This window comes from Salvelinus fontinalis, chromosome 38 (assembly GCF_029448725.1).
Source record: "Salvelinus fontinalis isolate EN_2023a chromosome 38, ASM2944872v1, whole genome shotgun sequence".
NCBI classification, from domain to species: Eukaryota; Metazoa; Chordata; class Actinopteri; order Salmoniformes; family Salmonidae; genus Salvelinus; species Salvelinus fontinalis.
The window spans coordinates 16,152,338-16,178,568 of NC_074702.1; the positions used below are offsets into that span (position 1 = coordinate 16,152,338).

At 40.7% G+C, this 26,231-nt stretch overlaps 1 protein-coding gene across 3 annotated transcripts; it reads right to left on the reverse strand.

The window, feature by feature from the left end:
* Window positions 1-761: 761 nt before the first annotated feature.
* Window positions 762-25,488, reverse strand: LOC129837338 (cytochrome b5 reductase 4-like). Of its 3 annotated transcripts, XM_055903425.1 has the most exons (17): window positions 25,418-25,488; window positions 24,989-25,110; window positions 24,552-24,705; window positions 19,858-19,958; window positions 19,593-19,677; window positions 19,448-19,486; window positions 19,182-19,308; window positions 18,996-19,053; window positions 18,751-18,844; window positions 14,441-14,473; window positions 14,159-14,281; window positions 13,706-13,846; window positions 10,854-11,009; window positions 6,303-6,453; window positions 5,587-5,673; window positions 4,986-5,147; window positions 762-2,760 (listed from the first exon to the last, which is right to left on the reverse strand). In XM_055903425.1, the coding sequence occupies exons 2-17, from the start codon at window positions 25,070-25,072 to the stop codon at window positions 2,706-2,708; spliced, it is 1,650 nt and encodes a 549-aa protein (XP_055759400.1). In that variant the 5' UTR covers window positions 25,073-25,110; window positions 25,418-25,488; the 3' UTR covers window positions 762-2,705. The 3 variants fall into 3 exon arrangements, with proteins under 3 accessions (XP_055759400.1, XP_055759401.1, XP_055759398.1); XM_055903423.1 differs by having other exon boundaries at window positions 787-2,760; window positions 24,989-25,473; XM_055903426.1 differs by lacking the exon at window positions 14,441-14,473 and having other exon boundaries at window positions 24,989-25,473.
* Between the last annotated feature and the right edge of the window lie 743 nt (window positions 25,489-26,231).

The window sequence follows — 26,231 nt, forward strand, 5'->3', positions numbered from 1 at the left end:
GGAACAACATGCTATTTGCACTACATATGTCATATTAGTAAAACCAAATTCACTGAAATGCAGCTATAATGCCATGACAACAGATGTAGATATCAATGTGACCTCACCTCTCCACTATTTCCCTTGAAAGTACCCCATGTACAACTTAGAACATGCCCTCGCCCTGCAAAGCCACTTCCCCTCTAATGATGCTAACTAGTCAGTCCACTTATAATCAAACTCTAAAGAGAATTCCTAATGCCAAAGCTATTACACTCCCATTGACAGACTCGCTCTCTACACCCCCTCCTGAAGGTAGATACCGTAAAGCTCATTGAGAATCAGAGCCAGACAGTGTTTTTCATCTATGGTGACCTTTGATTTTCCATCTGCCAAGACATGCAATTTCATCGTATTGCCTAGTGGGTGGGGAACCTTTACTCCTATAGGGAAGGACTGGCCACCAACATGATGCCATTTACTAAGATAACACTGTGTGTGTGTGTGTGTGTAGACGGTAGATGGCAGGTGTGGGGGGGGGGGCGAAGAGACACAGACAGACACAGAGAGTGAAGCGAGAGAGACTGCAGGGTGTATTTTTCCTTGGATAATTACAGCTTTGCATATGTGTCTTTCAGTGTAAGTCTTTAAAATCCTATACTTCCTGGTGTGGTTGTGATATAATTCCCCTGCACATTTGAATTGCCTCTTCCCTAAGGTGAAGTATTAATTAACTGTAGTACATTTCAGCCAGAAACAACTGAACACAATACAACCAGGGCTCTGAATCTTAACAGAACAAAAATGTTTAGTGCATCTTTTAATTTGCTTCAGGACAGCTCATATGACTGACATGTTAGTTATAATGTGAATGATGTACAAAGCTGGATATGCATTAAAAGAGATGTGGTTAGATCAAGAATAGATGAGCTACAAAACCAAGTGAAGCTCAATTTCTTTAAAAAAACAGAACCCAACACATTTCAGTCAGTTTCACCGGTCAAAAACAAACTGGTACTTTCATCAAGTACTTTTCATCCATAGCTGACTGTTATAGTATTGCACATAGCATTGGCCATGTGTGTTACGTTGACAGGTGTGATCTTTGAAATGGTTATGTTCAGTGGTAAGAAATGCTGCAATTCATTTTGTGTGAAAAAGGAACAAAATGTCAATGACATGTACTTTGATGTTATTAAAAAGTAAATGCCACGCAGGGTAAGGTTTTTAAATGGCACTTTCCATACAATCTACAGAGTACAAATTAGAGAAAAAAAACGGTGAAAAGGCCAAGATCACATACATTCATGTACATCCTTTCTAGATACCAATGACCAATATAAAAGATTCTTCCTCCAAAACGACATCTACGAGATTTCAAGAAAACGCACCTTCAATTTCATGGACATTTTGTTCCATTTTCACCCAGATGGACTCAGTAATGACGTCTGAAAGGATACATCTAAAGAGGCAGATGGACTGACTGCAGCTGGAAACGACCAGATAAGAGCCCCTCTTATTAGGTTAATAGATGAGCTACATCTTACCACTCTTAGCATAGAACAACTCTGCAGGATTGACATAGTTCGGTCTGGCAGTTTGATGTTCCACGAGGAGAAATCACGATAGTTGGTGCCTTACCAACCTCATGTATTTCACAAGAGTGAGAAATAGTAAAGGACGCATGGTCAGGGTTCCCGGACGCATTTTAGAATCATTTAACGGCATCAAACATCAAGCACTTAATTAGATCACTGTGGGCTCGAGGTATTAATGAATTAAATACATATAATAAAAATATCATTTTATTAATTAAATACATTTACATAAATGTGTTATGTATTGTGTAATGTATTCCCATTGGTATTCATCACCTACTGTGAGTACTACAACATCAACCTGAGAGAGAGCGAGAGAGATAAAAGAGAGAGATATAGAGAGGGAGAAAGAGAGATTGTAAATGTACTGAAGACTGGTCTGCTTAACCATCAGTCTCTCTCAAACAGAACCACAGGCTGCAGAACAGACCAGATGCAAAAGCCAAAACAACTATCTGAATAATAATAACTCTCTGTAGGAGGATGTCTCATAATGGAAATTCTCATTACTTCTTCAACAAAAGGAAGATGTAATGATCAGAACTAAAAATCAAACGCTCACAAAGTCCTGTAGTTTTTGGGGTGGCATCACAATGCAGCGGATGTGTGGGTCTGTGAGCTACAGTATGTAAGACATGGTTCACTCTCTCTCTCTCTCGCTCTCTCTCTGTGTGTGTGTGTTCAAAGAGTTCTGTTACAGAGAGACAGACAGTGAGCTGATGATGTTGACCTGAGGGTTCAGTGCTGCTGGGTAATTGGCAATTCATCCGTTGTGTGTGATTCACCAGCTCAGAGAGCCCAGCGGTCACGTCCTAGGCGTCCAGAGAGAATGACTGTCCATCCGTGTTTCAAAGCACCAGAGAGCGTGAGACAGAAACACACAGAAATAGAGAGACAGAGCTGCTAACCACAGGAGTCAGATCTATCAGTGCATAGAAAGACATTGTTCCAAAAAACACATTGGCCGGCAGCCTAATAACATCTCTTCTCTCCCACACTCTCTCACAAATTGTGTCTCCTTTCTCTCAAACACACACACTTCTCTCTCACACCCACACGTTGTTCTCTCAATGTCCCATTGGCACCTCAGGCTGTAAGGTAGAGATATGTCAGGTCTGAGACTGACACTCAGCCCTGGAACACATGAATCTCCTCTTCACTGAAACAATGCTGTCTCACCAACCTGAGAAAGAGAGGAGGGAGATTGATAAAGGAGGAAGGTGAGAAACAAGGAGAAAGTAAGAGGGGGAGTCAGACAAAGCCTAAAGGTGGGAAAAGTTATCCAATGTTATACAAGTTAACTTCCTTGCACTACATAGCCTGAAATAGCTTGAATCTACTAAATTTAATCTAATAATTTTTACATTTATTTTAACCTTTATTTAACTAGGCAAGTCAGTTAACCTGTTGAGGATGGGGGCGCTGTTGTCACTATTTATGCTAATCGTGTAATTTTTGAAACGGCTTCCCACAAAATTCTTGATCATACAATATGCATATTATTATTATTATTGGATAGAAAACAGTCTATAGTTTCTATAGGAGTTGAAATTTTGTCTCTAAGTGGAACAGAAGTCATTCTACAGCAATTTCCCTGACATGGAGTCAGATTTCAGAAATTTTGGCCCCTGATCTGGAGTCAGTTAAAAGGTCACAGTTATTGCTATGAGTATACGGACACTGCTTACGTCTTCCCCTGGATGCCTTTACGTGATTACGATTTGAATGGGGTCGATTGCGCGTTCACAGGCACTACAAATTAAAAAACCCTGAGGCTAGTCACTCTTTTGGAGCTGCGTCATGCGCCTAGAGGACACCGACCCGCACCTGTTCCAAGCATTAGTGGAGGGAATAATATTACTCTGGTCATGTTTCTACTCGTTATGAGAGTTAAAAACATCATAAGGTAGTTAATTTAAAGCGTTTTATAGCAATTTATATCCGTTTAGTGCGATTTTGGGACATTTATTTCTGAAACGCTGTGAATTGCTGGGCACGCTTCCAGTTCATCCCGAACGCAGTTGGCATTTCCACATGGCAAGAGGACAGCTTTCCACCAAAAGACGATTAGACCCAAGAAAGGATCCTTTGCCCAAGATACTGATGGAAGAACAGCTCAAAGTAGGACATTTTTATTATGATAAATCGTGTTTCTGTCGAAAAATGTTAGTGGCTTAGGACGCCATGTTTTTTGACGTAGCTTCGCTTGGCGCAAACTGTATTGAAAAGTAAGGATAATTTAAAAAATGTAATTCCGCGATTGTATTAAGAATTAAATTGTCTATCAATCCCTGTCCACCCTATATTTTTTAGTCACGTTTATGAGTATTTATGTATAAGAGTAGATCACTGTCTAATATGGCGCACGGACATTTTCTCACCAGCTGGGCTACATTTCACATTGTCTAACCATGATTTTGGTGGCTAAATATAAACATTTTCGATCAAACTCTATATGGATTGTGTAATATGATGTTACAGGAGTGTCATCTGAAGAATTCTGAGAAGGTTAGTGAAAAAATTAATATATTTTGGCGATGTTGACATCATCGCTCACTTTGGCTAGAATCAATGCTGGGCTGCTATGTGCTATGTGCTATGCTAATATAACGATTTATTGTGTTTTCGCTGTAAGACACTTAGAAAATCTGAAATATTGTCTGTATTCACAGGATTCACAGGATCGATTAGTGTATGCTGTGTATTTTTACGAAATGTTTGATGATTAGTAAGTAGGTAAACACGTTGCTCTATGTAGTTTTTCTTGTCCATTTGTGACGGTGGGTGCAATTGTAACCTATGCCATCTACCTGAAATATGCACTTTTTTCTAACAAAACCTATCCCATACCATAAATATGTTATCAGACTGTCATCTGATGAGTTTTTTTCTTGGTTAGGGGCTATAAATATCTTAGTTTAGCCGAATTGGTGATAGCTACTGGTGTTGGTGGACAAATAAAAGATGGTGGATTATGCTAATGTGTTTTTAGGTAATAGATGTACATCTTTACATATTGTGTCTTCCCTGTAAAACATTTTAAAAATCGGACATGTTGGCTGGATTCACAAGATCTGTGTCTTTCATTAGCTGTATTGGACTTTAATGTGTGAAAGTTAAATATTTTAAAAAATATATATTTTTTGAATTTCGCGGCACTGGTTTTTCAGTGGGGGTGGGGGGGGGAGTGCCGCTAGCGGCACCCTCATCCTAGACAGGTTAAGAACAAATTCTTATTTACAATGACTGCCTAGGAACAGTGGGTTAACTGCCTTGTTCAGGGGCAGAACGATAGATTTCGATCTTGCAACCTTTCGGTTACTAGTCCAACGCTCTAACCACTAGGCTACCTGCCGCCCGGCTAAATGCCTAACTGGAGTGTGTAGAGGGGTGTGGAGTGTCACTCACCCCACAGTCAGCTCGGTGAAGGCTGAGGGGCCACACACACACACAAAGACCTTTGACCCCTCAGGCCTAACCAGGAAGTCAGTCAGCATGGAGGCCTCAACCCGCCCCTTCCTGCCTGTCCACCCATCACACGGCTCGGACAGAATATACTCCACCTGGAACCTGGAACCATAGAATAGAGCATAACAGAAGTCATCACATGGCTCTGACAGATCATACTCCACCTGGAACCATAGAATGTAACAAACGAATGCATCTTCTGCCTTGCCAATTGACAGACGGATCATCAGAACACACTGTACACTGAGTGAGCATAGAGATCAAGAGAGAACATTCTCTGCCTAGCCGAGCAGCAAGACAACATGTACAGTAACATTTATGTGTTAATGCTGCTTCACAAGTAATGGTTCACATGAGAATCTAGTCAATATGGTAATGATGGGGAGTGTTCACACAACATGAACACATCATAGACATCTGGAGCGGGCAAGAACACACACACACAATCAGATTCACCACAGAGGGTCAGTCTTTCTGACATTAACGCAGCCAGACTCATAATGACCACCTTCAATATGAATACACAGCGCACCACACACACCTCTCATCTTCAGCTGCGAGGCCGTCAAGTTCAGAGTGCCACAGGATGTCTCTTTCCTGTCTGTTGAAGAACATCAGCTTGGTTTTCCTAGAACACACACAGATATAATGCCGTCAGAACAGCCTTGTCCTTCACAATGTATACACATCCTCAGAAAGAGAACAATGACAGCCGTGTCCTTCACAATGTATACACATCCTCAGAAAGAGAACAATGACAGCCTTGTCCTTCACAATGTATACACATCCTCAGAAAGAGAACAATGACAGCCTTGTCCTTCACAATGTATACACATCCTCAGAAAGAGAACAATGACAGCCTTGTCCTTCACAATGTATACACATCCTCAGAAAGAGAACAATGACAGCCTTGTCCTTCACAATGTATACACATCCTCAGAAAGAGAACAATGACAGCCTTGTCCTTCACAATGTATACACATCTTCAGAAAGAGAACAACGACAGCCTTGCAATAGCACAGCAGTCAGAGTACAGCCTCCTTCAGTTTCTATTCAGTCACAAGTAGAAATGAAATACTCTGCATAACATACCTGAAAGAACGGGATCAACAATACAGCAGTATATTTGATAGGATAGGCAGAATATTTTCCATACTGCTTATACCTATCCAAGTCTTTCATATCTACATGAAGTGCTTAGGGGGAAGGGGCTATACTAGGGGTGTTTCTGGGTGGAGCCATGACAGTGTATTTCACCTGAGTGAGCCCAGGTCCTGGAGGGCCAATCGGATCACCCGAGCCATCGGCGTGAACCCCGTGCCGGCTGCTAACAGGTAAAGGTGAGTGACCTCACGCAGGAGGCGGAGACTGAACGGACCATCTGGGCTGCTGACAGACAGGTGGTCACCTAGGCAACCAGGGAAGAGGAGAGAAGGAAACCCATTAAGCTGAGAAACCACACAAACACAAGAATAAGCAAAAACACATAATACATTAAAAAAAATTGACTACAAATCAGGATAGCTTGAATAATGAAAACAGAACACAGTGTCTGTTCATTTCCTACCATCAGTTATCCATTTCCTCTTTCATTATGTTTCTGTTTGAACTGTACAGCTAGTCTTAGTTGTAATGGAGAATGTTTTTCTTCTTTAACTGACTGACTGGGAAATAAACATCCTCCATCTGTCCCAATGTTGCAGCTGGGCCTGCATCGCCAGGCAACCAAACACATCACTCAACACTAGCATATATTCAGGTAATGGGGGCCAGATGAGGACAATTACATAGCCTGAAGCCCTGTCAGTGAGCATAGTTTACACAGAAAGATAAAGAAAGAAGCCTCTATATTTCCTGTCCACTTCTGTGCAGATGGACTGGTAGGACAATTACTTTTCCAGAAAGAAGGTCAGGATTTAGATATATATTGATTCCACTGTTAAGAGAAGACACAAGACAAAGGCCAGGAAATCTGATTCATTGGAGGTGGAAAGGAAAGAAGGGTTACATTCTGGCACCCTGACTATGTAGAAGGCTGGACTGAGAAAGGGTCGGGAGGATAGATGAGAAAAAACAACCTGTTTATGAGTTTTTAAATAGAAACTAATTACACCATCAACCCTGTTTGGGGGATGAGCAAACTCCCCCTGTAATTGATTTATCTGAATAGTGCCTGCTTCTGCTGATGTATGAATAAGAGGAGAGCGAGAGAGAGAGGGGAGAGAAAAGAGAAAGGGAGGTGACAAAATGATACAGGATGAGAGAGATGAGGAGAAAAGATAGGGTCTAACTAGGGCTGTGACGATTATAGAATTTTAGGCAACGATTAATTGTCATGCAAATGACCAGTTATTGTCATAATTGTCTTTTTTGTTGAAAAATGTTTTGAACTTGTAACGTATCTTTGAAAATGAGCTACGACTTACCTACTAAATACAACAGCATTGGTGACACCCCTATCTCAAGAACTAATGGTTTGGACTGCTTGGATCTCTTGGAAATGAAGCTTCTCCTCCCGACCGTGCCATTCTGCTCGTAAAATGACTACCAAGTGTACCCACTTCATGTAAAAATGCTATTATCTACGTGAATATAAAAGTTGATAATTGTCCATAATTGCTGGTTACACTATTATAAGCGATAATAGTGCTAGCCCTAACTAACATCTGACATTTAATACTCAAAATACATAATGAGAATAGAATTGGAAAGTGCTACTATTAATCATAAGTATATCCCTAATCACAATGGTAAGAGTATAGTCCTCCCTGTGAATGTTAACGTCATAATCATGTAATTACTAACGGTCATGTAAAGGCAGTACCCTATCATAATCACAATCAATGCTTGTGTACTGCATTTTAAAGACTAAATGTTGTTAAGTTTGGTTTTATTTTAATCGACACACAGGAGTCAAGAACTTCTGTCACCTAGTCTACTTGTGTATGCAACAGCAAAACATGTAAATGAGTTCATGGTAAACAAAAGGTAATCTAATCAATCCTGGTTGGAAGAAAAATAACCTTCTCTCTGGTTTCTGACGTGCTATTTTCTTTCTTCGTGTTGTTGCCTACCTTGCTCACTATCTGAGATTTTAGTATTCCACAGCGTGGCTAAACCTACAGATTGACGTATGCTGCTGTACATCTCACACTCACCCTGTATATACCTCTACACATTGATCTGGTACTCCCTGTATATACCTCTACACAATGATCTGGTACTCCCTGTATATACCTCTACACAATGATCTGGTACTCCCTGTATATACCTCTACACAATGATCTGGTACTCCCTGTATATACCTCTACACAATGATCTGGTACTCCCTGTATATACCTCTACATAATGATCTGGTACTCCCTGTATATACCTCTACACAATGATCTGGTACTCCCTGTATATAGCTCCCCATTGATCTGGTACTCCCTGTATATACCTCTACACATGGATCTGGTACTCCCTGTATATACCTCTACACATTGATCTGGTACTCCCTATATATACCTCTACACAATGATCTGGTACTCCCTGTATATACCTCTACACATTGATCTGGTACTCCCTGTATATACCTCTACACATTGATCTGGTACTCCCTGTATATACCTCTACACATTGATCTGGTACTCCCTATATATACCTCTACACATTGATCTGGTACTCCCTGTATATACCTCTACACATTGATCTGGTACTCCCTATATATACCTCTACACAATGATCTGGTACTCCCTGTATATACCTCTACACATTGATCTGGTACTCCCTGTATATACCTCTACACAATGATCTGGTACTCCCTGTATATACCTCTACACATTGATCTGGTACTCCCTGTATATACCTCTACACAATGATCTGGTACTCCCTGTATATACCTCTACACAATGATCTGGTACTCCCTGTATATACCTCTACACAATGATCTGGTAATCCCTGTATATACCTCTACACATGGATCTGGTACTCCCTGTATATACCTCAACACAATGATCTGGTACTCCCTGTATATAGCTCCCCGTTGATCTGGTACTCCCTGTATATAGCTCCACATTGATCTGGTACTCCCTGTATATAGCTCCCCATTGATCTAGTACTCCCTATTTATAGCTCCAGATTGATCTGGTACTCCCTATATATACACCTCTACACATTGATCTGGTACTCCCTGTATATAGCTCCACATTGATCTGGTACTCCCTATATATACCTCTACACATTGATCTGGTACTCCCTGTATATACCTCTACACATTGATCTGGTACTCCCTATATATACCTCTACACAATGATCTGGTACTCCCTGTATATACCTCTACACATTGATCTGGTACTCCCTGTATATACCTCTACACATTGATCTGGTACTCCCTGTATATACCTCTACACATTGATCTGGTACTCCCTATATATACCTCTACACATTGATCTGGTACTCCCTGTATATACCTCTACACATTGATCTGGTACTCCCTATATATACCTCTACACAATGATCTGGTACTCCCTGTATATACCTCTACACATTGATCTGGTACTCCCTGTATATACCTCTACACAATGATCTGGTACTCCCTGTATATACCTCTACACATTGATCTGGTACTCCCTGTATATACCTCTACACATTGATCTGGTACTCCCTGTATATACCTCTACACAATGATCTGGTACTCCCTGTATATACCTCTACACAATGATCTGGTACTCCCTGTATATACCTCTACACAATGATCTGGTACTCCCTGTATATACCTCTACACAATGATCTGGTACTCCCTGTATATACCTCTACACAATGATCTGGTACTCCCTGTATATACCTCTACACAATGATCTGGTACTCCCTGTATATACCTCTACACAATGATCTGGTACTCCCTGTATATAGCTCCCCATTGATCTGGTACTCCCTGTATATACCTCTACACATGGATCTGGTACTCCCTGTATATACCTCAACACAATGATCTGGTACTCCCTGTATATAGCTCCCCGTTGATCTGGTACTCCCTGTATATAGCTCCACATTGATCTGGTACTCCCTGTATATAGCTCCCCATTGATCTAGTACTCCCTATTTATAGCTCCAGATTGATCTGGTACTCCCTATATATACACCTCTACACATTGATCTGGTACTCCCTGTATATAGCTCCACATTGATCTGGTACTCCCTATATATACCTCTACACATTGATCTGGTACTCCCTATATATACCTCTACACATTGATCTGGTACTCCCTATATATACCTCTACACATTGATCTGGTACTCCCTGTATATACCTCTACACAATGATCTGGTACTCCCTGTATATACCTCTACACAATGATCTGGTACTCCCTGTATATACCTCTACATAATGATCTGGTACTCCCTGTATATACCTCTACACAATCATCTGGTACTCCCTGTATATAGCTCCCCATTGATCTGGTACTCCCTGTATATAGCTCCACATTGATCTGGTACTTCCTGTATATAGCTCCACATTGATCTGGTACTCCCTGTATATAGCTCCACATTGATCTGGTACTCCCTGTATATAGCTCCACATTGATCTGGTACTCCCTGTATATAGCTCCATTCTTGCGTATTTTATTTGATCCCTCTTTTGATCGTTACTATTTAAAACTATATATGTATATATATATATAATAATAATTCAACTCTGCATCTTTGGAAATGGTTCGGAATATCAATGTAAAGTCTACACCAGTTGTATTCGGTGTATGTGATAAATAACATTTGAACAACCCACTTAGCTGTAACAGTGAGGTTTACTGGGGGCCTCAGACTTACCGATGTTGAGGTTGTTTAGGTGCGGAGTCAACACTCCATCTGGGTAGACTTTGATCATGAGGAAGATGTCAGTGGCTGCAGTCCCCTGTGTGGAGTCCAGTGTAGCTGGTACCAGTGTTTCCTCGACTGGCGTGTAGGGCTTCACCACCTCACTGTCTACACATATAGCATTAACATTAGCAATGAATTACATGTGATGCTATGGGATTAGCGGCAGCCCAGATATAGCATTAGCCAACTGTCTACACATTTCATAAGGCTTGTTTTTCTCTGGAGGCCAGGAAGAAGCTGGTACGATGTACATTACTGGCGGTTTTAGATTTTAGTGATGTTATATATATATATGCAAGCCTCAACCACTACCGTGAGAGCAATTGATTCAGTATAGCATGCTGCCCTCAGGTTCATTAACAATCAAAAACATTTAACACATCATTGTGATCTCTATAGTGCTGTTGGCTGGTCGTCATTGACCTTGCATAAGCTTAAACACTGGTATACACTGATTTATAAGGCCATATTGGGTAAAATGCCATTTTATCTCTGTTATTTTTTAATCAAATCAGTTACGGTCACATTCTCATTTGCTTTTAACAGTACCAAGAATTAGAACAGGTCGTGGTAGAAATAGTTTTAGTTACTCAGCTCTGTGGTCCTGGAATTCTCTCCTGAACATTTAAAAATGTGATGATCTAGTCACGTTGGTGGAGTTTAAACACTTGGTCGATGTAAATATCATAGAAGCGTGTAATTGTCTTTAGAACAGCTGGTTTTTAGTTACGACATTTGTGTTTCATTACGTAATAGTTGTACTGTATATGTGTCTATAGTAGAGGTCGGCCGATTATGATTTTTCAACGCCGATACCGATTATTGGAGGACCAAAAAAAGGCGATACTGATTAAATCGGCCGATTTTTTAAAATGTATTTGTAATAATGACAATTACAAGAATACTGAATGAACACTTATTTTAACTTCATTTAATACATCAATAAAATCAATATAGCCTCAAATAAATAATGAAACATGTTCAATTTGGTTTAAATAATGCAAAAACAACGTGTTGGAGAAGAAAGTAAAAGTGCAATATGTGCCATATAAGAAAGCTAACGTTTAAGTTCCTTGCTCAGAACATGAGAACATATGAAAGCTGGTGGTTCCTTTTAACATGAGTCTTCAATATTCCCAGGTAAGAAGTTTTAGGTTGTAGTTATTACAGGAATTATAGGACTATTTCTCTCTATACGATTTGTATTTCATATACCTTTGACTATTGGATGTTCTTATAGGCACTTTAGTATTGCCAGTGTAACAGTATAGCTTCCATCCCTCTCCTCGCCGCTACCTGGGCTCGACCCAGGAACACATCGACAACAGCCACCCTCGAAGCAGCGTTACCCATGCAGAGCAAGGGGAACAACTACTCCAAGTCTCAGAGCGAGTGACGTTTGAAACGCTATTAGCGCGTACCTGGCTAACTAGCTAGCCATTTCACATCGGTTACACCAGCCTAATCTCAGGAGTTGATAGGCTTGAATTCATAAACAGCGCAATGTTTGAAGCATTGCGAAGAGCTGCTGGCAAAACGCACGAAAGTGCTGTTTGAGTGAATGCTTACGAGCCTGCTGGTGCCTACCATCGCTCAGTCAGACTGCTCTATCAAATCATAGACTTAATTATAACCTAATAACACACAGAAATACGAGCCTTAGGTCATTAATATGGTCGAATCCGGAAACTATCATCTCGAAAACAAAACGTTTATTCTTTCAGTGAAATACGGAACCGTTCCGTATTTTATCTAACGGGTGGCATCCATAAGTCTAAATATTCCTGTTACATTGCACAACCTTCAATGTTATGTCATAATTACGTAAAATTCTGGCAAATTAGTTCGTAATGAGACAGGCGGCCCAAACTGTTGCATATACTCTGACTCTGCGTGCAATGAACGCAAGAGAAGTGACACAATTTCACCTGGTTAATATTGCCTGCTAACCTGGATTTCTTTTAGCTAAATATGCAGGTTTAAAAATATATACTTCTGTGTATTGATTTTAAGAAAGGCATTGATGTTTATGGTTAGGTACACGTTGGAGCAACGACAGTCCTTTTTCGCGAATGCGCACTGCATCGATTATATGCAACGCAGCACACGCTAGATAAACTAGTAATATCATCAACCATGTGTAGTTATAACTAGTGATTATGATTGATTGATTGTTTTTTATAAGATAAGTTTAATGCTAGCTAGCAACTTACCTTGGCTTTTTACTGCAATCGCGTAACAGGCGGGCTCCTCGTGAGGCAGGTGGTTCGAGCATTGGACTAGTTAACCGTAAGGTTGCAAGATTGAATCCCTGAGCTGACAAGGTAAAGATCTGTCGTTCTGCCCCTGAACAAGGCAGTTAATTAACCCAATGTTCCTAGGCCGTCATTGAAAATAAGAATGTGTTCTTAACTGACTTGCCTAGTTAAACAAAGGTGTGTAAAAAATAATAATAATAATTTTAATCTGCAAAATCGGCGTCCAAAAATACCGATTTCCGATTGTTATGAAAACGGTCCTAATTAATCGGCCATTCCGATTAATCGGTCGACCTCTAGTCTATAGTTTCGTTCAATGTTGTTTTGTCTGAAACGTTGTTCCCCCTGCTGCTGTTGGACCAGGTCTCTCTTGAAAAATCTATTTTATCTCAATGAGAAAAACCTGTATAAGTAAAGGTTAAATAAAAAACTAAAATGTAGCATAGCATAAGCACAAGCAATGGACCGCATGGGCTGCTTTGGGATTAGAGCTTGCCTATATGTAGCGTTAGCATTAGCATGGATCTATAGGCTAGGCCTTACCTTGGATGAGGGACTTGAGGTAGATGTGTTTCCCAACCGGCACGTGCATGAGCGTCCCTAGAGGGAGTTGTAACCGGAACACCCAGGTGTCGTGTGTGACCGCTGTCTTAGAAACTAACATACACTCTCTGTAGAAGATGGCTACAGAGAGAAAGAGAGAGAGTGAATAACTAACATGTGATTTTGGTTAATAGGGGAATGTAATAAAATCAATTCAGAAGATAAGACAAGATAAGACAAATGGGTGTGTCTGAAATTGCATTCTGGCTCTTTCTTTCGTCTTTTCTCGATTCCTCACTTCCTCTCTCCTTGCCTCCTCAAAACGCATTGGAGGTGAAAGTCCAAGGTCCCTCCCCTCTTACATTCTCCTCCAAAGCGTTTTGAGAAGAAGGTGAGGAGTGAGGCCGTGAGGAATCAAGGAAAGACATATTGGAAAAGAGCCCCTATTTATACCTCGATCTTTCTTCCTGAAAAGAGAATCATGGAATTCCAGTGGTTCACCAAGCTCCTCCCACTTTCCTTTGGCCGCTTTACGCATGCTGACTTGAATCTTCCCCACAGCACACGCTGTGTGGACTGTACCAGCATAGTGAGAGAGAGAGAAAGAGGGAGGGGGGGGAGAGGAGAGAAGGAGAAAGATGGGGAGGGAGGGATCGAGGGAGGGGGTTGGTAAACGTTAACAGTTAGTGAGCTTTAGCTTATGAAAAGACATCAGACCATAAATGTTCTCCTTACCAGCAACGCTTCCATCTACTTCTTGGGCTAGACCTGAAAAAGAGAGCCTCCTAGTGAGTTGTTTACCAGAAATGTATAGAAATCAAATTTATCACCCCATTTACAGAGAGACAGAGAAGGAAAGAGAGCGAGTAAGAGAGGGACAGAGACAGGGGGATAGAGATAGACCGATATAGAGGGTTTAGTGGAAATGGGCACAGAGTTTATTTCCTCTGGTTGACACAGTCAATATTTCCCTCCAACATTAATAAGCCAGTGATAAACACTGGACACTAATGGTGTCAAGTCCTCTGGCAGGCTGGAACACAGATGGAGAAATAAGCTCTGAAAGCACTCAATAATATAATTACAGCTGATAATGGACTAGGTCTGTGATGGTCATGGAATTCTGAATGACGATAATTGGCCAGTCAAAATGACCATGTTCACAGTAACAACCGTTTGAATAGCAAACAATAATAAGAATTAGAAAAAACATATTTTTTTTTACACACATTTTCTCCTTCTCATCTCCGCTCCTGACTGCACATGCTGTGTAGTGCTGGGGGTCATTGCCTAGGCAACCGAAGACTCATTTGCTACAACACCTTGCTTGTTTCAGCAAGGAGCAACAAAGTTTCAACACGTTGTTAATAGTCCATGTTACACCAGAAATGGACTCAACCGCACAAATGTCCGGTCTTCTTTCAGCTGTTCGTCAACACCACAACAAAAAATGTAATAAAAATGGTACATATTTTTTAAGGGGGTCTTCATCAGTTAAAGGGTAAATGTAATTGTGCCAGCCCTAACTAGGGTACAGGATAGCATTGTGACAAATGTCACAACAAAAACTGCATAAAAAATAAATAAATGTAACGATAAGGAAAAAAAAATCATTAAACTATTCACAAGGCAGATATGGTGCTGCGTATGGCCGCTAGGGGGCAATGCAGTTCAAACTAATGCAGTCATGGCAACCCATAGATGACTTCACCCCACTGTTTCCTATGAGAATGCTCAGTGGCGCATTTGAAGATCAGAAAGTGTATTTTCAGCAAGTCACCATCTTGCTTCATGGAGGACTTTTTGGAAACATAGCCTGCAACATCAACTGCGCATGCAATCTCAATGCTGCCTCCTCTCATTAAGTATCTCAAGTTGAAGGCCGACCGAGGTACTGCAGGCGGCCATTAGCAACTAAATTATCCTTCTAACTCATCTGTGTGCAATTTTAAAGTAATCGGTTCAAGGACATACATCTGGTGAAATAGAAGCAATTATTGGTACAATGGTCGTGTTCAGTTTTTGTTTTTTTTATAACCATGAATATTGACCAGAAAGTTCACATTCCCCCATTCACTATAAAGGGGGATCCTGTTTTCTGGAAACAATGCCTACAGTATCGCGGTCGGCCTTTAACTTGAAATCCTCAATGTGAGGGGGCAGTTGTTCTCCCCTGTGGCTACCAGACAGCCCTCACCTTACTGCTGCACCCACTCAGCAACGATAGTAGTTTATGCCATTTTTTAGGTTCTCTGCTGTGTGCCTCCATGTACTCAGTAATCAGTACATGGGACTTCATTTAAGGGCTGGGCGATATGGCCAAAATATCATATCACATTTGACGGTATGCAGTTATTTTATGTTTTTGAATAATACAAATTCTAAAAATGCTTTATGAATAGTTCATGAACCTAGGGTGGCAACACAAATTATAAGTGATTCAATGGGTCTTTCTCCATTCTGATTGCTTTATACTGTTCAATCCAACTTCAAACAAAAATAATGTTTAGCATTTTCATACATTTCTGCATTTCCTGCACTTTTGTTATAATTTACACACTGTGCCATGCAAGGCTGCATGATATGGGCAAAAAAATATAGACCTGGTTAATTGGTGAACTGCTGGAATAGAATGATTATAGTTGGAATATAGTGGGCAGCACCTTGACTACATTGTTGTTTGATATGACAACAAATTAATAAGCCTGCCAGGGAGGAATTATTGACAGAGTAGGAAACAAAGCTTTGGTCAGTGTTTCCAGGGGACTTTAATTAGATGTTACATTACATGTTTTCTTACGAGAAACGCCGTTTTCACGCCACTTCGATACATCTACGACAAATAGTGACTTTTTCGCAGCAGGTTAGGATAATTCATGCAGCAGGTCAGGACACTGAGGTTAAGGTTAGGAAAAGAGTTAAGGTTAGCAAAAAAAACTCTCCTAACTGTCTTGTTTTGCACACTTTGTACAAAATAATAAAATGCAGTACTACAGGATATTTCTTAACGTAGCTCTTTATTAGCTAGCTATAACTGGCATGTTCACGTATCGTCAACCAGGATCAAACTGACCATCACCTAACCATTTGGGTGGTCTTAACCAATCATAGCACAGTATGATATGGCGGTAAAATGCATCCAATTATAATTCAGTATGTTTACACATATGAATATTACACTAACCTACAAAGAAAATCACATCCGGCTGTAGCTGTATCGAAGTGGCGTGAAAAGAGTGTGTCACAGCTGTTTTACCTAATGTAGCTAGCTAACATATTTATGCTTCACCTATTCCTCTCTGATTTAGAAGATAACGTTGCACAAACAATATGATTATCTAGGCCAACACCAGCACTGGTACCTAGTGATGGAGAAACAAAGCTAATTCCAGTAAATTACTTCCAAGTACACTGCTTAGCGATTTCAATGCATGCCTTGGAACGCCGGCATCAAACGTAACATTACTACTGGTACCAGGCTGTATAGCGTTTGCTTTGACTCTTAGTAAATTTAGCAAGCTAGCTAACGTTAGCAATTAGCATTAGCTGTTAACACGATTTCTTTTAGAAGAGCTCACAGCTCTCACAGCTTGCTAAGAAAATACAAACTAAGTGTACTTATAGAATGCTTGTGAAAAGCAGCATTGTTTTCACAAATATCTTGTTACATCTATCTGACCATGCAGACAGCAGAATGAATAGCAAGAAAGTGCTCGTGACTCACGTGGTCGAGCAACTGCTCTCTCCTTGAGTGACAGGGGTCAGGGCTTGCTGTGGGAAGCGGCATGCATCAGGAGGGAGAAAATGGCTCAGGTAGAAAACGATCAAAACTGACATTACACGCGCCAGAGTTTCCCATCACATTTAACAAACCCAACACTGAAATACCGTTATAGAAGGTAAAGTAAAAAAATCCAAACCGGTCCGTGCATAGTAAAATATGGTAAACCGCCCATCCCTACCTTATGTCCCACTTCTCATCAATGTGTTGTTTCGTTGCAGTGATGATGTAAGACAGCGTGTAGATGTCCAAAAATGTATTTCGCTGCGCCTGTGATAACTTCTGCAAATCTGTGTACGCGACCAATACACTTTGATTTGATATTGTTAATGCCATGTATGAGGTGTTTGACTTTGAGAGCTCGCGTTTTGTACTTGCAGAGCAATCGTTGTACAATTTCTCCATCTGGGCCATCACGGTTGTTCGATATGGCATCTTGTAGTCTAGTTCTAGATGTGCATTGAAGCCGACATCCTCTACCATTGAAAATGGCTGCATATCAACTGCAATCATTTCTGTAATCAGCGCTGTGACTTTCTCACTCCGTCCAATATCGCACTTCTTTCGTGTAAAGACTGAAGAGCCTGTCTAATGCCTGTTTGTTTGGGGCCTGCGCTGCTGCCAGCAGGTTTGGGTGTTAAGGTGCCTCCCTTTCAGACGGTTAAGCATTGCACCTGTACTGCCACTGTTGCTCAATTCCACCTCGCAAAGTTTGCGTTTCATCACCTTCTCATTTAACTTCCAAAAGTATTGCCAAACAGGACTTCGCTGCTGTCACTTCCCTGTCATTTTTCCAAATGTTAACTACAATGAAGTTCAGAGCGCCTTATATTCGTGGCAAATAATTTGAAAGATGCATATCTCCTCCTAACATTACAGCATTGTTACATTTACATTTAAGTCATTTAGCAGACGCTCTTATCCAGAGCGACTTACAAATTGTTGCGTTAGGTATGTTCCCTTTATGATGATGATCGGGACCTGTTAGTGCTAGTTGTGATAACTGCACTGTGATTTACATTTTATGGGAGGAAATAAGAAAAATATATAATAATAAACATAGTTTTTCAGTTAACGATGCCAATTTGGTTTAAACGTTCACACCAGTAGTACAGGATGGTTAGAGACAAAGAGAGAGACTGACTGTAATAGATGGATAAAAGAAAGGAGATTGAAAGAGGCGGCTACGATAACTCATGTCAGAAAACAGCTCCCTGGCATAGTGGACAGTCACAATGTTGTATCAAAGGAAGCTGCGACTTACATTGACGCAGTATGTAGGACATTTTCCCCAGAAGAACTTCCACCCGTAGAACACCATCTTGCAGGTCAACTATGGTACAGCCAGAGCTGGGGAGCTGCGAGATGAGAGGGGGTAAAAGAGAGGACAGAAAAAAAGTGAGGAGAGTGAAAAGAGGGGGGGTGAGGTTAAAAAACAACTACTGCCCATTCTGGCTCACATTTCACTCAAATCTCTGCATTTTAAAATTGCAAAGTGGGTATGTTTACCTTCCGTTTGGTGTAAACCACAATATTGACTGTGACATCAGTTTGAAACCAGTCATACCTAAAAAGAAAATGTACAGATACAGTATGTTCATTACCTTCTCACATCTATCTATCACACCTCACATCATCCAGTCTGTCACCATTCTCAATATCATAAAAGTTGTTCTTGTTGTTTTGTGAGCGTACCTGGGCCGAGCGTCTTTGGGTTGGGTTGGTGGCGGGGCGGCTGAGGGTTGCAGTGATGAGGAGGGTGAGGGAGGGGTGAGGAAAGCAGGAGGGAGCATGGAGGTGGGCGGAGGAGGGGGGGCTAGACCTGAGGAGAGAGAGAGACAAGAGTAAGGACTCTGATTTCAGCCACACAGGATATAGAACACCCACACACAAACACCAGACAGTACAGAACAATCGTAGGGTTGTTTCTGCACTATTCTTATTGTTATTTTGTACATTACCATTTAAATGAGTGATGCTGTCCTTTATCACAGACTGAGCTGTGGAGACAAATGGACAAATAGAAAGGGTCAAAAAACATCCTGCATGAAAGAGAGAATACGGTGCATTAAAGTCCTGAGACAAAGGGATTGTGTGTTACTGTACCTTTGAGAGCAGTGCTGGCCTTCACAGCCATCCTCCCTACCATACACTCCTTTAACATGGACTCATAGTTCACCCACCGGTGGACCTGCTCATATGGCCACAGATTCAGGGACAAAGGCAGACAGGGAGAAAGTGAGCAAGAGAGCTTAGACACGCACGGCATCATAACACACATTATGTGCTTTAATGTTTTGAGCTTGTGTGTTTTAACATGTGAACTTCCAAGGTAGTCCTTTAACTTGGGGAAAGTTCAATTAGAGCTGACCTGGTCAAAAAGGTCTGTTCCGTCTTTCCCAGCTGCCTTCATCAGTTCCTCTTCTCCTCCAGGGTGGAAATCCATGTAGGGGCTCACATTATAAACCATGCCTGAGACACACACAGGAAATTATAGTATTTATTCACAAAATACTCAAAGAAACAAAAATAAATAAATATATATAAGCAATTCACAACTAAAAATGTATTAAATATCTGTATATTAGGGCTAACTCGTGTAAGAAATGACCAGTATTGGAGGGATGGTGGCTCCCAAAAGTCATCACCCAATAGCCTAACTGAAGTATAAGATGCAATACTGTAAGAGGTGTGACAAGTTAGCGCCCTCTGCTGACAGAAACTAATGTCCAGTCTTATACACGGAGTATACCAAACATTAGGAACACCTTCCTTAAATTGAGTTGCAACATTTTGCTCTCAGAACAGCCTGAATTTGTCGGGGCATGATGTCTACAAGGTGTCGAAAACGTTCCACAGGGATATTGGCCCATGTTGACTCCAATGCTTCCCACAGTTGTGTCAAGTTGGCTGGATGTCCTTTGGGTGGTGGACCATTCTTGATACACACGGAAACTGTTGAGTGAAAAATCCAGCAGCGTTGCAGTTCTTGGCACAAACCGGTGCGCCTGGCACCAACTACCATAACCCGTTCAAAGGCACTTACATTTTTTGTCTTGTCCATTCACCCTCAATGGCACACAGACAATCCATGTCTCAATTGAGTCCTTCTTTAACCTGTCTCCCCTTTATCTACACTGATTGAAGTGGTTTTACAAGTGACATCCATAAGGGATCATAGACTGACCAGGTGAAAGCTATGTCATGGAAAGAGCAGGTGTTCATAATGTTTTGTATACTCAGTGTACAGTCAGTCTCCATGTATGTGGGCCCACTCACAACGACAAATATAACAGTGAATTCAGCCAATACATTCAAATAAATGGTTATGAATGATTAAACTATGATTGAACTATACACATTGTAATGTATGGTGTTGAGGGGGAGTGGAAGGCTGTGCCCAGCCTCCAATTATTTCTATAGAAAGCCTTCTCACAACATAAAGACATACCCTACTCAAAGACAGTATCCCAACAAACACAACATTATCCTCCCAACACAAAACATTATCCCAACAAACACAACATTATCCTCCCATCAAAATACATTATCCCACCAAATACAACATTATCCTCCCAACACAGACATCACCCCAACAAATGCAACATTATCCCCAACACAAAAACAGTATCCCAACAAACACAACATTATCCTCCCAACAAAAAGACATTATCCCACCAAATACAAAATTATCCTCCCAACAAAAAGACATTATCCCACCAAATACAAAATTATCCTCCCAACACAAAGACATAATCCCACCAAATACAACATTATCATCCCAACGCAGACAGGATCCCAACAAACACAGCATTATCCTCCCAACACAAAGACATAGCCACGCTGTAGCCGGGTGACTTCCTGACTCTGAAAAAAGAAAGAGCTGCAAGGAAACACTGTATGAGAGGAGAAGGTATGTACACCACAGGGAACCTTCATTTGTGTATACAATCGCCAATAACGGTCTTATAGCCTACTGATATTAAATTGGTTAGCTAATGCCTTCATCACAAATCCCTATGGGAGTGCTGATGAGTGTGATCAACAAATCTGAAAACATGAATAATAATGAGACATGATGATAATGTTATCAGCATACGGTTGTGTAATTCCACATTTCTTCTCTACAACCTAATGCTGCTGCTGGGTGTTGTTATTTGTTTGTCAACTAAGTCCAAAAAGGTTCTTCCTGTGTGCCAAGCATATGTGAGTGTATGAGTTTGGGTAAGAGAGAGAGAGGTATAGGGAGGGAAGAGAGAAAGAGAGGCACACAAAGGGAGGGAGGGCACCCCTGTTCTGCTCTGAATAAGAAGAAGTGGACAGAGTCCTAGACACTAAAGCCTGCATAATCTTCCTTCATAGCAAATTCAATTAAGCTTTATTACTGAATGTCCTTGGACAAATGAACCCACTCCATGACTACCAATGAGTGCATTTAATCTCAATGACGCACATGTGGAAACGAGAGGATGAAATGTGTTAGATTCCTTCCGAAAGTGATTCCTCACGAAACCCAGACCAAAAAAATACCATGATTTTGAGGATTTTCACTCTATGTAATCCATATATAGTGCCTTCGGAAAGTATTCAGACCCCTTGACTTTTTCCACATTTTGTTACGTTACAGCCTTATTCTAAAACGGATTACATGTTTTTTTCCCCTAATTAATCTACACACAATACAAGATAATTACAACACAAAAACAGGTTTGTATAAATGTTTGTAAATGTATTACAAATAAAAAACTGAAATATAACATTTACATAAGTATTCAGACCCTTTACTCAGTACTTTGTTGTTGCACCTTTGGCAGCGATTACAGCCTTGAGTCTTCTTGGGTATGACGCTACAGCTTGGCACATCTGTATTTGGGGAGTTTCTCCCATTCTCTGCAGGTTGGATTCTCAAGCTCTGTCAGGATGGATGTGGAGCAACGATGCACAGCTATTTTCAGGTCTCTCCAGAGATGTTCGATCGAGTTCAAGTCGGGGCTCTGCCTGGGCCACTCAAGGACATTCAGAGACTTGTCCCGAAGCCACGCCTGCATTGTCTTGGCTGTGTGCTTAGGGTCTTTGTCCTGTTGGAAGGTCAACCTTCGCCGCAGTCTGAAGTCCTGAGCGCTCTGGAGCAGGTTTTCATCAAGGATCTCTCTTTGCTCCATTCATCTTTCCCTCGATCCTGACTAGTCTCCCAGTCCCTGCCGCTGAAAAACATCCCCACAGCATGATGCTGCCACCACCATAGGGATGGTGCCAGTTTTCCTCAGTGACCATCAGGTTCTTGTCATCTCCCTGACCGAGGCCCTTCTCCTCCGATTGCTTAGTTTGGCCGGACGGTCAGCTGTAGGAAGAGTCTTGGTGGTTCCAAACTTCTTCTATTTAAGAATGATGGAGGCCACTGTGCTCTTGGGGACCTTCAATGCTGCAGATTTTTTTGGGTACCAATCCTCAGATCTGTGCCTCGACACAATCCTGTCTTGGAGCTCCACAGACAATTCCTTTCGACCTCATGGCTTAGTTTTTGCTCTGACATGCACTGTCAACTGTGGGACCTTATATAGACAGGTGTGTGCCTTTCCAAATCATGTCCAATCAATTGAATTTACCACAGGTGGACTCCAATCAAGTTGTAGAAACATCTCAAGGATGATCAATGGAAACAGGATGCACCCGAGCTCAATTTTGAGACTCATAGGAAAGGGTCTGAATAATTACGTAAATAAGATCTGTTTTTGTTTTTTTAAATACATTTGCAAACATTTCTACAAACCTATTTTCACTTTGTCATTATAGGGCATTTTGTGTAGATTGATGAGGGGGGAAAAAACGCTGTAATCCATTCTAGAATAAGGCTGTAACGTAACAAAACACACCGTAATAGTTCTTTGGAGGAAGGATTGTTGACATAGACTTGACATTTGTATTTAAAACCATAATTGAGAAATGATTTATTAAAGCTGGCATATTATGACATTTTGTCCTAACTTAGGCTTCCTTTAAGACTCCAGAATGTTTCATCTGTAGGTGCTACAAAGCAAACATTGGTGTCATATGAAGCTATGCTGCCTTCTCTGTAATATGAGTAGTATTTTTATTTGAATAACTTTTTCTTTACATGAACTTATGAATATTGAAAAATATAAACATGATATTGAAATTGGCAAATGTTTTAATATATGATTGAACATATTATACTTCCAGACTGGGATCTCTGCTACTTTAAGAGTTATGACCCATTTTTAAGCATTAACAAAAGAGTGAATGTGAAGATTGATTCAAAATGGTGAATTGCAGAATGTGCAATGATACAAGTAGAAGGAGGGCTGTGATTGGTTACATTGCTGAACTATGCCAATTTAAAAAAGGGGCCATAACTTTAAAACTAGCAGAGATCCCAGTCTGGAACTTTTATAGGCCCGAAGAGTATATAATGATCAACAATATATTTTAAACATATTTTCTATATTATATTTTTTCTATATTTTCTATATTCATGTTGTATGATTAAATATTCATAAATTATTGTAAGAATTTTTTGGGGAAATCAAAATACTACTCATATTACAGAGCAAGTGGTAAAGCTTCATATGAAACACATTTCTGCGTTGTATTGCAGCATCTACAGGTTAAACATTATTGGTTATTAAAAGGAGGCCTAGGTAAGGCAAAATGTAATAAATATGCCACCTTTGATTAACCATTTCTCAATTATGCTTTTAGATACAAATATCAAATACAATCTTTCCTTGAAAGGACTATTCTATGGATTACATTTGTTTTGACTGGGTATCGTGAGGAATCACTCAATTAGGACTACGGAAGTTGGAGAGAAGAGACAGAATTGTGTACAGATAGTATGCGGCTACTGTGTGTGTATGTGTACTTTTCACATTTATTTTCCTGAACAATTTCAGTAATAGCACAGTTTCTCCAACTCTAGCCCTGGAAAGGCATTGAGCCCTTTAGTTAAATCGAGTGTGTTAGTACTGGGCTGAAACAAAAACGTGAAAAACACCAGGACCAGTATTGTGTGTGTGTGTACAGTACAGGGCTAGCTTGTGTAACCTCGTATGCAGGTCCAGCAGTCATCACGTGTGTTGTGTTTTTGCAGCTCCTCCTCCGTGACGTCTATAAGTCTACCTCTCAGCCCTGTCAGGTCCCGGCCACTCTTAGCCACACGGATCCAGTCCATCAGACTGTGGCCAGGCTTCAATGCTACCTGAAACAACATGGAAGAACAGCCCTCACAATCAGAAAAGGTGGTATCATGATAACACAGCCTTACACTTACAGTTCAGTAAAGTGGTGTCAAAGGGTGTGGCATGATGACAATCAATTTAAGGTTGACTTTGCAGACAGGGTCTTCTAACTCAATATAAAATTGGACTACAGAACATTCACATAGTAGGACCACAATAGTCTAATCCATTGATGGAACATCAACATTATGTATGATATATAGGCACACACAACAATCATGTCGACAACTACCGGTACAGTACCTTGTTCCTGCCGGACTGACCGGCCGGAGCAACACGCTGCTGAGAGCTGGCTGCAGGGAACGACTGGGATGGGACGTTCAGCATCACGACTCTTCGAAAGCAGGCCAAATTCCGGAGAAATCCTGTATAAGACGGGTCTTTGATTAACACGACAATAAAGGACCAACTCTTGGAGGTGTGAACCACTGTGAAATTATGTTTTCGCTGTGTCACAAGAAACACATTTCCCTGAAGTGACACTAGTTGAGTAATTTAGCTAACTATCTAGCTGACTGGCTTGCACACCGGAAGAGCAAATTCACAACAAAACGCCCAAATATGTCCATAATATCAGACGTATGAAATAACCGGTGACCTAGATCTCGACCGAACCAAATGACACTTCCAATACATTGTTCGTTCAAAAATATTTGACTATGTAATCAACACCTATTCGGCGTTTTCACTGTTAAAAACTACATTCCCACGGTGGTTGCAGATGGTGTCGCAATATGATGACGAATGTCAAACAACTTAAAGTAAAACTGTATCCAAAATACCTAGAGCGCCATCTAGCGTAAAGATAAATCTCAACAGTCGCTCTGATACAGTACAAAGCGCTCTGAAAAATTCAGAAGACGATGTAAATAAAGGTAAAATAGGACTCATATTTATGTTTTTATAGGGTATATTTTTGGCAATATAAATGTGAGTATTTGAAAATGCTAAATTATAACTTAGTACACGTAGCCTACCTGGTATGAAACCAGAGAAAAAAATGGTCACATTAGAAACATATTTCGCTCTTCCTCCATCTCCCTCCTCCTCGTCCTCTTCTGAATCTTCGCTGGAATGATTTAACATCCCAATATGTTAATAATGTCCATAGGCCTACAGTTATTTTGTCACAATTCAGAAATGTGACTATCCCATGTATCACATGAGCCTTGTAGGTACAATGGCCTATTGCAAAACAATATAAAAAGACGGTTTGAATGTATTTATATGACCAACCAGCGTCAGTGCAGGGATAGTTCTACGTCCCTACATAATCTGATTAGTCAAATCTCACTAAGAGGATTCCTAGAGGGGAATAGTTTCTTCTTGACACGTGACTTCAAAATAAAAGCGCAGTGGGTTATAGGTTTGATGTACGTCAGAAATTCAACAACATGCATAATAATCAATCTCAGATTAAAAAATGCATTGTGGTAACCATGAGCAAGAAAGTTAATCTGGGAAACAGGCCTGTGTTTGATCATCT